Source organism: Protopterus annectens, chromosome 4.part0, assembly GCF_019279795.1.
Source record: "Protopterus annectens isolate FY-2018-M chromosome 4.part0, PAN1.0, whole genome shotgun sequence".
In the NCBI taxonomy this organism is placed as follows: Eukaryota; Metazoa; Chordata; order Ceratodontiformes; family Protopteridae; genus Protopterus; species Protopterus annectens.
The window spans coordinates 407,275,840-407,290,869 of record NC_056733.1 but is presented as its reverse complement, the minus strand read 5'-3'; the positions used below and the strand labels follow the sequence as shown (position 1 = coordinate 407,290,869).

The 15,030-nt window shown below is 39.5% G+C and overlaps 1 protein-coding gene across 1 annotated transcript in view; it reads left to right on the top strand.

Moving 5' to 3' along the window:
• The window catches only part of AACS (acetoacetyl-CoA synthetase), a 1,424,505-nt gene that overhangs the window by 553,489 nt on the left and 855,986 nt on the right, over positions 1-15,030 (top strand). Inside the window, exon 7 of the mRNA XM_044068347.1 lies at positions 355-436. Within this exon, the coding sequence (XP_043924282.1) occupies positions 355-436 (82 nt within the window). The remainder of the gene's footprint in view (positions 1-354; positions 437-15,030) is intronic.

The following is a 15,030-nucleotide window of genomic DNA, read 5'->3' as shown; positions in this document are numbered from 1 at the left end:
GCATATGAGGCACAAATCTGGACATTTTATGAAATTTTAGACAGTTGAGAAGTATGTCTGTATTCAGTAGCAACTGGGAAATTTTTAGAGAAAAGGGATCGCATAACTTTATGCATTGAGGCCTTACAGATGAGATAATTTTATGCAAGGCTTGAACTTGTAATGAGTAGTTCAGAATAGGTGGCACTGGCAGTTCTCTCATAATCCTTTACAAATTTGTAAAGAGTGTTTACCTTTTAGTAGGCCTGTTCCCATCTACTAAAAGCATGTCTTATGAATGAGCACACTGTTCATGTTTACTTTTAACTGTAGTATGTGTGTAATTCTCATATTTATCCATTTTCCTCACTTTAGGCCTGCCTGATTTGTGGAAGGTTGTTGTGATCCCATATGTTCACTCAAAGGAAAAGATAGATATTTCAAGGATTTCAAATTGGTAAGTGATCTGCAAAACTTTTCATTTTCTTTATTACACTGACATATTTTTTAAAGTTTTGCTGAATAAGAAATTAAAGCAACTGATTGTACATTGAGAAGAAATCCATCTCCGGGGAAGCATTAAAATATCTGAAACTTAGCTGCAAATGGAATCACTAATGAGGTACCCTATAAATCTTTCTGGGGTCTAGGTTCCATCCTTCAATGTACAAGATAATGGTGAACTGCTCTTTGAAGGTATGGTACTTGCAAAGTACTGATACTACTGTGTGTGTGTGTGTGTGTGTGTGTGTGTGTGTGTGTGTGTGTGTGTGTGTGTGTGTGTGTGTGTGTGCTCCAATGCATGAATGGAATGTCTGCCCCAGCAGTGATGGCTTCTCTTCTGTTTGAACAGCAGGTTAATCTGCATTGGTATTTTTGCATTAGTTTATTAATTACCACAATTTAAAAAACTGCCTTCTGTGTCTTTCTTAGAAGGTCACAATTCCTTTTGAGAAGTAGAAACTTTACTGTGTAAATGGTTGAGCCAGAGGCTTCTCGGTGTTGTCATGCTTAACTATGCAGCTTCAGTTTATACTGGATCAAAGTCAGTAAGTAATGTCTTTCGGCTTTTCTCGGTTAGGCATCACCACAGCGGAACTCCGGTCCACTAATGATTGGCAGTGGATTTTACAGTGCCAAGTTGCCAGCCTGACACCCAACCTTCAAAGAAGGCACACCCATTCACACACACACCTACCTGCATGTCTTTAACGTCACTTGACCGTGGAGAGGACATGCCGTCTCCACACAGAAGGCACTCCAGCTGAGAATCGAACAGGAGAACCTCTTGCTGTGAGGCAACAACACCAACCGCTGCACCACAGCGGGCCTACTGGATCAAAGTCAGTACATTTTATAAAAAACATGTACTAATTCTTAACCTTTTCAGCAAACTGTATGAAGGCACTTTGGTATAAGAAGCCATTTCAGATTGAAAATGTCTGTCACGATGAATGCAGTAATCCATCTAGTTTAAAACACTTCTTGATATCTTACTAAATTAAGTTCTGCACTTTCTGGCATTATATAGAAACCACCACCTGATGGTACATATATATCTAATACACAGTACACAGAGCTGACAGCAGTTTCAGGATGCAGAAGTATAAGATTTGTGACTGCAATCTAGAGTAAAGAGGGCTTCCTGGAGACAAACCACATATTCTTTTTGTGTATGGGTTCTAATGCTTGAAAACTGAAGAAGTAGCATTGCATCAGAATAGCAGAGTATGAGTGTTGTATTTAATAGCATTCTGTAATCAAAGCAATACTTGCAGGGTGTGCAGAGATTTTTGTTATTGATGAAACAGAAAGTTCAAAGCTAAATTTGAAATTCGAGGAGGTTATTTTTACTCTGCAGATGCAGACTTGGGAGTATGACTTAGTTATGGAGTGCAGTGGGTCCATCCCTTTGCACAGAGAGAAGTGTGTGTGTGTGTGTGTGTGTGTGTGTGTGTGTGTGTGTGTGTGTGTGTGTGTGTGTGTGTGCACGCGCGGGGATGGGGCTAGACCTCTCACTAGGAAATGTTTACCAAAAGTTATTTTTCATACTTAAAAAAAAAGACTTTGCAAATTGTAATACTGCATCCATTCTGGAAATCCTATAACCTTTGTAGTTCAAAGGTACTTAATGCAGAGGATTGATGCTATGAACTGTTAAGCAGTTTCCTGTAGTCCATGTTTTGACCTTTTTAATTTCTATGTAGTCCAGGTTTTGAGCTTTTTAATTTATATTTGCCTGGTGAGCAAGTAAAACTGCATACTGACAAAAGATCCATGCAGGTGAAAAAGGCCTTTGTATAAAAATTCCAGAGATAGTAAAACTGATGCACTTTCCTACTGTTTAATTTTTTTTAGACGGAAACAGTATGTGCTGTATTCATATTCATACACTTGTTCTATCATAATAGCAATTATTGTACAGTGGGACTATACAGTGCAATTACATTATTCACTTCATTTATTTTTTTTATAATGCCACAAGCCAGCTCATTAAAGCTTCTCAATGCACTCATCTCTGCCATTCATTCCTCAAAATCTGGATTCAGCAGATAAAGTGGTAAAATATTTGAGCTTTTCATTTTTATAAAAGCAGTAAAAACTGACAGCTATTTAACATGATTTATGAGTCATTTTCAAGAAAAGGTTCACTCTGCGTGAAATATCCTATTAGACTAGACATTCATATCAATTAGATTTATGCAGAGGATGAAACGGAAGATTTTTATTGGCTGCAGAGGGCTAAGTGCTTTTTCTTTTTCTTTCTTATGACTGGAGTAATGAATAATGTGGCTGACATTTAAACACTGTTTGTTTTCCTTATTTACTGCATATTTATTGGCTTTTGTTTCAAGGCAGTACATGGAAAATAGGAATGTGGAAGCAAACATTTCCTGCTTAGTAATCACTATTGTAGGCTCCTTTGAATAAGTGGTGGCCTTTACAACTCCTACTACCAACTTTTGTTTCTGTCAAGTTTTGGGGCCAGGAAGTGAAAGGTTTAAAACTGATGACATTAAACATCTAACCTTGTGACCAGAGGAGAGGATTCCTGACACTTTGTTCTGCCACAGTACTACTGTGCAGAGGTCTAATCATATGACCATTGACCTCTCATGAACAGGTTGGGCTCTCATTGGTAATTCCTGTTATTGGTTATTACCTTTAGAAAGCAAAATTATTTATTTATTGACATTTGTTTACCAGGAAATTCAGACTGGGCACAGGTGCCCTATTTCAGCGGAGGCCCAGGGAAAAAAGCTCCAAGGTATCATATTTAATGCAATCAATATTTATAACACATTTTATAATGCAGTTTCAGTGAATACATAACATAATCTACTGGACTACGACCAAAAGTTCTATAAAGTTGCTTCTTTATTACATTTCAGCTTTGGCATGTTTCATAGTTAATTGTTTAAAGATCTTTTGCAACAAGGCAGTGACATGCCATTTTATACTTTTTTGCCAGGTTTAACTTCTGAGAGCAATGCTGAGGTAGTTCCATTTGATATTAACTGTCTACATTCTAGCTTTATGTTCCTGCTGTAGAGAGTACATGTCCACAAGTTGACACTTCTTAAGAAAAACTAGAAGCTTACCACTTCGTTGATGGCTTCTTGCAACTGCCAATGTTTATTCTTCCACCATTTTGCCTGTTTTAACACTATTATCACTGACATATTTTGGCTTTTCATTCCATCAGGAAGGACTTTGCTCCTCTGTTCATGGCTGTTTTTTACAGTACATCTTTTTCTGCTACTGGTAACTCAGTTATATTCTTCAGGTAGTGCCACTTTTATAGTCAATGTCAGCATCTTGGGTTTACCCACTTTCTGTCCTTCTGTGATGTTGCCAAACTTTTCTAGCAATGTCTCTTCCCTCCAAGTACTAATGGGGTCTTACACCTTAGAATGTGCTGACACATTTGGTGTATGATCCTGTATAGGTAGGTGGTTTTCATTGCTCCCTTCATTTTTTGCCATTTAACAAACTGCTGGTCCCTCAGTTTATGCTGGGTGAAAATAACTTGAGGTAGTCATTTATACTACCTTTTATTGGCCTGTATTTCAAAAGGAAAGCATTCTAAAATCCTAATGTATTTCATTTTCAAAAAAAAAAAAAAAAAAAAAAAAGTGAAGAATCTGTTTTTGCCAGTAGTAGACGTTTATGTATTCTCCCCTCCAAAATCTTTAACTGTGGTACACCCAGTGCTTGCTTCCTTTTAAGAATTTGAGCATTAGCTTGAATCTTGTCAAATATTAACAACCAAACATTCCTTCAAGGAACTGCTGGAACCATGACTTGTTTATTTCACCTACTATTATCAGGATTTTTGAAGCTGAACTGGATGACTATTATGTGTCAAAAAGAAATTTGATTCTCAAAAAGGCAGGTTTTCACAATAGTGTGCAAAGTTGTGTTGAGCCCATTCAAGTGTATGAGAGACATTTATATGAACTGGCTGAATACTATAGCAATAACCCACGCCTGGGTGTGGGTAATGCTGGATTTACCCACGGTTGGCGTGGTTTGGTCCCGAGGGACCAAACAAAGCCAACCGTGGTAAATACAGCATTACCACACCCAGAATAGGTTATTGCTATTATATGACATTATTTAAGAAAAGAAACTATTACTTTTCTTAAATAATGGCATATATAATGCCTGTTTACTGCCCTTCCGCAGATGTCTGGCATCGCGGCAGTTCTGATGTACTGCGCCTCGCAGTACATCAGAGTTGAGCAAAACCGGAGAAAGCAAGATCTCCGTTGCTTTTTTTTTTACTGTTTTCGCTATGTTAAATCGGTTTAACATAGCGAGGCAGTTTTAAAATAAGCAACGGAGATGTCCGTTGCTTATTTTAAAACTGTCTCACTATGTTAAACCCATTTAACATAGCGAAACAGTAAAAAAAGCAATGGAGATCTTGCTTTCTCCGTTGCTTTTTTTTTAAAAGCTGTCTCGCTATGTTAAATGAGTTTAGCATAGCGAGGCAGCTTTAAAATAAGCAACAGAGATCTCTGTTGCTTATTTTAAAGCTGTCTCGCTATGTTAAACCCATTTAACATAGCGAGACAGTAGAGTTATACTAATGGAAAAAAGTCCGGGCGACCGGACCTTTTTCCATTAGTATAACTCGATTTACAATGTGCACGCTGGCCAATCAGCGTGCACGTTTTGGGGGGATCATGGTATAATAGAAATTTAGAACTGCAAAAGATCAGTAAAGTTTTATAGGCCTTGCTGACAATCAGGTTAAGTTTTATAGGCCTTGCTGACAATCAGGTTTTGCAAAACCTACAGGTATTGCCAAAGTTAAGATTGGGTAGAGTTATACACATATTATTTTTATTATTTATTTGTTAACCAGGTAGGCATACATGACACAAGTGTCCTTTTCAGGGATGACCTGGAAGCATTGTCTGTTAGGTGACATACTAGAGTCACACAGCAGTAAATGGAGGATGAGGGATGAAACCATGGACTACACGAAACAAGTTTCATTTCTAGGAGAAACTTTTCTACACTAAGCTGCTGACAGTGCTACTGCCTTAGTGGAACACATTTTAATAGTGTCTTGCAAAATATTTACAATGTTTGTTATAGTAAAAGGTAATACAGAGAGTAAGCCAATGGACTTTCATTGCAAGCAAGCCTTCTTTTCTAATACTTTTTTAAATAGACAGTTGATCTGTCCTTCTGAAGACTTCATTTGCCTATACACACCAAATGTATCTAGGAGATGCTCCCCATCATTCTGGTGGTTACAATGAAAGACTGGCAGCAGGATGGTTTGGTTCAGACAGACTGCTGAGACCACTCTGGGTAAAAAGAAAGACACAGTTTCATTTTGGAAAACTTTGCAAGGTAGCTTATATATGAGAGCTTGTACTTCTTGGATCCTTCTCCCTGATATTACAACAACAACAAAACAGTATTTTCCAAAAGAGGTACTTAACGTCCACTGTAGAATGAAGTATATGTGGGGAAAGACGTGTGCCTTTTTGTGAGCGATTCAAATGAAGGCGACCTTTAAAATAGAATTAACAGATGGAGTAGCTGTTAGTTGAGGAAAGCCTATCAAACAAGCCAAAATGTCAGAGACATACTTTGATAAACTAATACACTGGGTTCAACTCAAACAGATGATTTATGTAATCTATTATTGCAAGAATTGGAGAATTCAAGGACTCTAACCCCTTTATGGAATTTCACAATATAACTCTTTTTTTTCCACTTCAGTGGGCACGATTTCCATGTGTTAGGTCTTCTGGCCTCTTTTATAGTCTTTATCACTGGAATGAAAGGAAGCAATAGCAGGTAATACAATCTTAATGAAAAACCCTTTTAATCTTTACTAGTGCATTCTGGTCAGTAATGCTAAACTCTGCTAGCTGCAGACATGACATGTTTCACTCTTTTTCTGAGCTCAGCAGTGCAGCATAAGTGGCTTATTTAGCCATACTTTAGAAACACAGAGCTTAAAAAGCAAGCCGGATGTTCATCACATTGGGATGACTGTAAAATATTCTAAATGAGATTCAAAGCAAAGGGTAAAAGGTCACACAGACAAGCCATTTAGGAAAAACTACACTCAGGTGTTATGCTTCTCCTCTCAATATGTATAAATGCTTTACAAATAGATTTAGTGTCTTTGCCCATAGCATAACGTACGTAATTTACCTGGATTTCTTGTTCATTTTCTGTAGCTTGGAAGCTATTGTAAAGTATGCAAACCTCTGTTTCCATTTTGGCCAGGTGGAAGGCTGAAAGTCATTTGTCAAACACTGTACTTTGCTCATATTTTTTTTTTTTGTGTGAGGATCTTTTCTCCCTGTGCCTCCACTAAAAATGGGCACTTAATGGCCCAATGGACTATTCTGGTAAACAAATGTTAGTAAATAATATAAATAAATAAACAAATAAATGAGTCATTTAAGATGTCTGGCTGGTTGAATTTTGTCATTTTGTTGGTCAGTTGTCTTTGTACCTTGATTTATGTGAGCTGGACACTTACTGGAACTATTATTGTGCAACAACAGCTTAACACAAATTGGTGGCATCTTTCTTAGCCATTTGGTATAATTTCTGCTTCTCCGGGTTGTTTCCCTAGTATTTACTGCTATTGGTGGTGCTCTGTTCAGCTGTTTCAGTCCAGAAATGCAGTGTCATGATGGGATGCTTTGTATAAGTGTTTAAATGAATGTACACCCTCATGTATGTGGGAGAAAGGACTTTGTGCTTCTAGTCTTAGTGTAAATTTGACAGCACATTACATTTGTGCATACTGAGTCTTCATGTTCAGTCTGCAAGTCTCCCATGCATTAATGGTAAGGAGTCTCTCTCAGGCTATGATCTGGCATCACCACACTCATGGTCTGGAATAATTCTTCAGCTGGACACTCAAATTATGGAATATCTGAGATGTAAGAGCCTTCCATGCCTTTACTTTCATGATTTGTCACTCAGCAGGAAGGTGTTTTAAAAGGTAATGGCAGTAACTTCAGATAATCAAGTATCTTTCAGGTTGAGCATGGAACTGCCATAAATACAATAAAAAGATGCTTATGCTAGCAAAATGGCAGCTGTACACCAACTAGAATACATATTTATGCTACTGACTTCATGACTGAAATATGAATTTGCCATGTCTGCTCACTACTTGAAAGCTTATATCACACTTGCATGACACAACAGGTTATAATTTTCAGCTCTATTACACTCATTCTTCAAATGCATGTTCTAGACCTGCTCAGATTGAGTGACTATGACAGAAAATCATTTTTTCCTTGGGGAAAGCTTTCTGCATCCCACAACCACTTTCTTTGTTCTGAGATATCTACACATCAAAGTAAGAGTGATCACTTAAAGACACTATAATGTATGATTGTCTCTTTCTCTATGGTCTGCTGACAACAAACTACCTAGAACTTGCTGTTAATTTAGTACATAAATTACACCCTATGAAGACATAGGTTCATAGGTTCATAGGTTTATACTAGGCTATCTGCCCTAAGGCATTTATAAGCCTAGCCCAAATTTTTGTGGCTTACGCCACCCCTTATATGAAAAAATACTGTGCCCATTAGTTTGTTGTGCCTCTGTCCAGCAGTGACACAGATATGATTCCTGGGGTAAACCTACGATCTCCCATCCACAGGTCTAGATTTCTCTTGAACAGAGTCAGCGAGGTGCTCTGCCTCACATGGACCGGGATTTTATTCCACAGCATAGGGAGTCTCTGAGTGATAAATCTATCCCTCCAGCACGTCCTATTTATAGCCGTGCTAAGGTTTAAGTCGCTTGCTCTAGTGGTTTTGGTGGATTTGGATTTTTTGAGGTGGAGCATGTCCATTAATTCCGGGTTGGACATGGCCTTGTATGTTAGGCACATGTCACCTCTGAGCAGGCGGTATGCGACTGAATAGAGCTGAAGTTTCTTCAATCTGGCAGCATATGACAGCTTTTGGAGTCCTTTATCTTTTGGTGAGGAACTTTTGGGGTCTCTCCAATTGCTGCAGATGTCGGGTGAGATACATCCCGAATGGGGCATTGTACTCGATCATTGGTCTGATAAGTGAAGAGTACAGGGGAACAATGACCTCACTAGATCTGGATGTGAATCCCTTCATGATCAGGTGGGCAATGTAGAAGGTCTTTCTAACCACTTTAGCAATGTGAGTGTCAAAAGAAAGGCCACTGTCAACCTGGGTCCCCAGGTCCCTGATAACCTCTTCTGTGCTTAGTGGATTGCCACCTATATGGTAGCTTGGGGTTACCTTGTTTTTCCCGAAGGGTATGACTATACATTTTTTGGCGTTTAACTTCAGGCCATGGCTCTGGCACCAGCTATCTAAGCAGTATAACTATCAGCAAGGTAGCAGACTTGAGTAAGTGTGGACCAAGCTTAAAAGACTGAACAAGTGAAAGCAAGTCCTTAAAGACTAATATGGCATGAAATGTAATGTAATATATGTACAAATTTAATTTCTTATGTCCATCCACAACTACTTTTTCCCCGTTTTGTTTTTGCACATGGAGTTGGGGTGTCACTACAACAGTGACAATCATCTAGAGTCAAGGTTAACACTACTGTGTGGCTAGCCTGGCTAGTAGTTCATCCACACCACAAACACACACACCTATGGCCAATTTAGAGTGTCCAATCCACCTACTGCATGTCTTTGGAATGTGAGAGGAAACTGGATCAGCACATAGAGGACACTGCACAGAAGGCACCCCAGCTTGTGTGTGTGTGTGTGTGTGTGTGTGTATGTGTGTGTGTGTGTGTATACACACACACATACATATGTATATATATATATATATATATATATATATATATATATATATATATATATATATATATATATATATAATTTTTTTGATATATGTAAAATGTGTCATAGACAAGAAAGAAGAGTAAGTGGTGGTGGTGTGGACTGATGATGATGTTGGGAGTCTTGGCCAAGTGTTAAAATTTAAAATCCCTTGTTAGACTACTGGGACTGATATGTTTGCACCCATCTGCTCTGATTTGAAGAATCATAGGGCATAATTTTTGAGACTGAGTATTTTCTCCCTTCTGTGCTTTCCCTCTGTCAGAAGGGACTGAACTAGTTCCCATTTGTCATAAAGTTCTGCATTTTGTCTCAAGGACAGTTATTTCACTGGCAGTCCTTATCCTCAAGAAGGGAGTTTATTAAGAGTTATTGACCTCAGCCTCAGTGCTCTAGTGGCAAGATCCTACAGATTAACTTCCCAGTGACTGACATTTTGCTATCGTTTTCCAACCTACTTAAGTCAGTTACCTCTTTCACCTTGCAGAACCATCTCCTTACATTCTTTTTGTGCTTTTTTTGGAGTCTGTTAAGATAAAAATTGACCTGTATTATAGGTTCATAGGTTCATAGGTTCATACTAGGCTATCTGCCCTAGGGCATTTATAAGCCTAGCCAGAATGTGTTTGGCTTTCGCCACCCATTTTAAATTTATTTTGCTATGCCCTTTTTCGAGGTTAGTATATTGTGCCTCTGTCTAACAGTGACACAGAAGTGATACCCGGGGTAAACCTACGCTCTCCCATCCACTCATCAAGATTCCTCTTGAAGAGAGTCAATGAGGGACTCTGCCTAACCTGGACTGGGATTTTATTCCAGAGTGAAGGGAGCCTCTGGGTTATGAATCTGTCCCTCCAGGATGTCCTATTTATTTCAGTGCTGAGGTTCAAGTCTCTCGAGCGAGTAGCTCGATGGGATTTGGATTTTCTGAGGTGCAGCATGTCCATTAATTCCGGGTTGGACATGGCTTTATACGGCAGGCACAGATCGCCTCTGAACAGGCAGTATGCCACTGAGTAGAGCTGGAGTTTCTTTAACCGGGCAGCATATGGCATCTGTTTGAGCCCTTTGATCCTCTTGGTGAGGTACTTTTGGGGTCTTTCCAGTTGCTGCAGGTGTCTGGTAAGGTACATCCCAAAAGGGGCATTGTACTCAATTATGGGCCTGATGAGGGATGAGTAAAGAGGCACAATGACCTCCCCTGATCTAGATGTGAATCCCTTCATGATTAGGTGGGCTATATAAAATGTTTTTCTAACCACTTTGGCCATGTGGTTGTCAAATGAGAGATTGCTATCAACTTGGGTCCCCAGGTCCCTAATTACTTCTTCTGTACTTAATGGATTATCACCTATGTGGTAATTTGTGGGCACTTTGTTTTTGCCAAAGGGGATGACTATACACTTTTTGGCATTTAGCTTGAGGTCATGGCTCTGGCACCAGTTGTCTGTTTCTATGAGGCCCTTTTGGAGGATGCTTGTGTCGGCTGGAGAGTCGATTATGGCGCCTAGTTTGCAGTCATCTGCGAACTTGGTCAGCCACAGTCCTTCCGTGTTGGTCTGTACCTCCGAGAAATATATACCGAACAAGAGAGGTCCCAGGAATGAGCCTTGTGGGACACCACTTGTAACTGGTTTCGAGTTTGACATGGCTCCAGCAATTCTAACCATGTGGGTTCTGTCCTTGAGCCAGTTTGCAATCCATCTAGTGACATAGGGGTTTATATTTAAGCTGGTGAGCTTATCTATAATGCCCGAGTCGGGTATTGTATCGAAGGCTTTTGCGAGGTCCAGGTAGGCTGTGTGGACCACCTTCCCCTCGTCAATGGCCTTGGTGACTGTTTCAAAGAAATCAACCAGGTTTAAGAGGCAGGATCTGCCCTTAACAAAGCCGAACTGGGTAGGATCCAGTGTTTGTAGGTCCCCAATATATTTATTTATGAGGTCCATGATGATCCTTTCCATAGCTTTGCAGACCAAGCTAGTCAGGCTTATGGGGCGATAGTTTCCAGGATCCGTTGAGGCACCACCTTTATGGAGATGGACCACCTTTATGGAGAGGGACCACTGTTGCTGTATGCCACTCTTTGGGCACATATCCTGTAGTAAGGCTGAGATTGAACAGTAGTTTTATGTTTGGGTTTAGCTCTTCTTGGAGTTCATGTAGGCGAGCCGGGACACCATCTGGTCCCATTGATGCTGTGTTTTTTGCTTTGGAGAGGGCGGCTCTTACCTGAGCATCTGAGATGTCAGGGGGGCAGCACTCTGCTGGGATAGATATTTGCCCTTTTGGTGGGGGGGGGAGAAGTTTGCGCTGGACCTGTCAGCTAGGATGTTGGCAATGTCTGTGTGTTCGGTGTATTTTTTGTCATTTTGGACTAATTCTGAGCATATCTGGGAATTACCACCCAGGTTCCTAACATAACTAAAGAAAGCCTTGTGATTATCCTTAGTGTCCTGTGCAATTTTTCTCTCGAAGCTGGCCTTAGACAATTTTATGTGTGCCCGTAGTTTTTTGCTAATTATTATCAGTGATGCCTTCCCTTTTTGGGATTTTGTGCTATCATTTAGTAGCTTCCTCCTTCTATTGTATAGTTTGTTTATGGCTGGGGTCCACCAGGCAGGACGTCTGCCTTTGGAGGATTGGGTCTTGGTTTTATTTGGGATCGCATGATCCATGCATTCCTGAAGGTGTTCATAGAATGTGTTTATAAATGATTCTGCAGTCTGGGCCGTATTTTCCACAGGCCCGGGGGCTTTGAAGGATTCCACCTCAGTTTTGAGGAGTGTGAAGTTTGCTTTAGAGAAGTTTTTCACTGTGGTTTTCTGGGCAGGGGGTGGGGTTGGGATATGAATATCCAGTGAGATTAGTTTATGGTCTGATCTTACCATGTTGGTGATGATCAGGTCCAGTATGTTTTCCCCTCTTGTGGGAGTGGTAACAAGTTGTTCCATAGCATTTGAGTTTATACATTCTAGGAACCTTTGGGCTAGGGTGTTGGAGCTAGAGTAATGCTCCCAGTCTATGTTTGGGTAGTTGAAGTCACCCAATATAATGGTGTTTGGAGAGACCTTCATATTTTCCAGTGTTCTCAGGAAGGCCGAGTGGGGTTCCTGGGTTTGGGAGGGTGGTCTGTAGCAGGCTATAAACTGGAAGGCAGTTTTACCCACTGTTAGTTGCACATGGATAGTCTCTGATGCTTCGTGCTTTGCCACCAGCCTGGAGGTGTGGGTATCTTTGATGAATATTGATACTCCCCCTCCTTTTGTGGTTCAGTCCAAGGTTTGGGGCCTAAAAGCATGGTATGAGGTATAACCTGGTAGTGCTGGGGTGCTCTCGGGAGCCTTGAACCAGGTTTCTGTTACTGCACAGATATTGATGTTCTCCATGCTAAGGAGAGTTTCGAGTGCGTGCATCTTGAGGTTTAGACTTCTGGCGTTGAGTAGCATTACTCTTAGTTTCTTATCCCTTGTGATACCTATGGAGGTGGGTTTGTCTTTTGAGCCTTGCTTAAAAAAGGCACTATGGGGGTAGCAAGAGCCTTTGCCAATATCCGAAAGCCCAGTGTTGACATGATGGACATTATTAGCACTACTGTTTTGAATGCAATGCTGCTTATGTGCTCTGATCCTTTAGTGTAAGAAAGCTTCCTGTAGGGATATTTTACCCTCAAACAGCCACTGTGTACTGCTGTGGAGTCCTTGTTCCCTTTTTTCCCATAACAGTTATGAATGACTGAATCTGAAGTTATATAGTTAAGGTAAGATTTATGTTTAGTGCATACATTTTTAATGTTACTGTAGATGAAGGAATGAGTTAAGCATGAAAATAAATTTGCTGCTGACTGCTTGCATCTTTCTATAATGTGCATTCCTAAAATCTGTCTTTAATTACCTTGCAATGTTGCTTTGCAGTTGTCTTGATGACATACCCTGAAGCATTCATATAGATCAATGTGTTTCTTGAAACAGGTTAATTCAGACCTGTTCTTGGATCTCCATATACCTAATTATCTCAATATTTGTCAACTGCCAGTTGCTTAATTTTAGGAGAACAGAAAATATGCTATAGATTGTCTAACAACTACATGAGAAAAAACTTTAGGCCATCCTTTACTTGCATTTGGTTCTGCAGCTTGATTGATCAAAAGTTTAGACTTTCAGTTGCTTTTGTACAAACCACAACCACAAATCACTCCAGTGACTGCACAGAGATATTAAAATGATTTGTGAGCTATTTTACAAAGAACAGCCTGAGACCATGGACTTTTAACAACCAGCGAGACAAGCAGATGGTGTTCTGTTTAATTTATTCACCTGAAATAAATCATCTTGAGATTGCAAGAACATTGAGCTTGTATTGTAATTTAGCTCAAACACCTCTTTGGGTAACCCTGGTGCCAGGTGCAATGAGAAAGGAGAACTACTTTGTGATCTTGCAGCATCAGATGTTAGCATAGCACCTTGAAACATTTAAATTAACGTCACTAAATTTTCTTGGTTCTTACTTTATGGGCAAAACTGCACTCTGGAACTTTAATATATACAATATATGCAATACTTCTAATACAATAAATTATATTTATTAATGTTGCTATTATGCTTCTACAACAATAAACAATAATTAATTATTCCTCCACCCTAACCTTCCCTAAATCTGTGCCATCATTCTAGAGATTTAGTCAAATGAATCAGCTCCTTCAACTGAGTAAAACTGTTACCAGTAACATACCATGGGTGTGTAGTTGTATTTGAGTTGTGCTGCCTTGACCCAAGATTATTGTTAGTCTATTGCAGAGTGAGTGAGAAAACAGCTGTCAAGGATGGCTGGAAATAGTCCTCATTTCATGACAAGTATGCTACATTAACATAAAATCAAAGCACTTACCAGAATTTATATAAATAAAATGCAGGTAGCACAGTGTCACAGAGGGAGGTATTGCTGCCTCACAATACTTGGTTCTCCAGTTCATTTCTCAGCTGGAATGAGTTCTTTGCAGAGTTTGCATATTCTACCTGTATTTGTATGGGTTTTCACTGGGTACTTGGTACTTTGATTTCCCATACATTCCAAAGACATGCCATATGTTAGTTTCTATGTCTTGCATCCATTGTATACCTTGAAAAGTTCCTCCTTAACCCTGGCGTGTTGTATTAGGAAGGAAATTAAAGAAAGAATGAAGAAAACTCTGAAAAAATACTGAGATGCAGGAACTAGGTATGGAGGTTTATACAAATAAAGAAGCATAATCTGATGCTTTATGTGGTCATTATATTCCATTTTAGCATGATTTTTTACATGACAAAAACAATTGCATGTACTTTTTATTCTATCTTCACTGGTTGTATTTCTTTCTGACAATAAAATAGCTTAACAGCCATGCTCCTTGCTGATGGTAAAATTACTCACTAACAAGACTGAATTGCACTTTGAGACACAAAATTTAAGTTAAAATGCTATTGGACAAAGGGAACTTTAGTCATAGTTTGCTCAGCTATTCTAATGTGTTGGTAAGGTGCATTTTGTTCATCCTGCTCTAGGGGGAGTAAGACAGGTTATTGGCAACAGTGCTACCAATGACAGTATTATTGGTTTGTTACTATTTTTTTCTCTTTTATCATTGATTTTTTTTGAGTCAACTAAAGTTAGTCTGCTCTACCTTTGGTCAACATCTGTTTAGCCGACAAAATATGATAGACTAAACAGA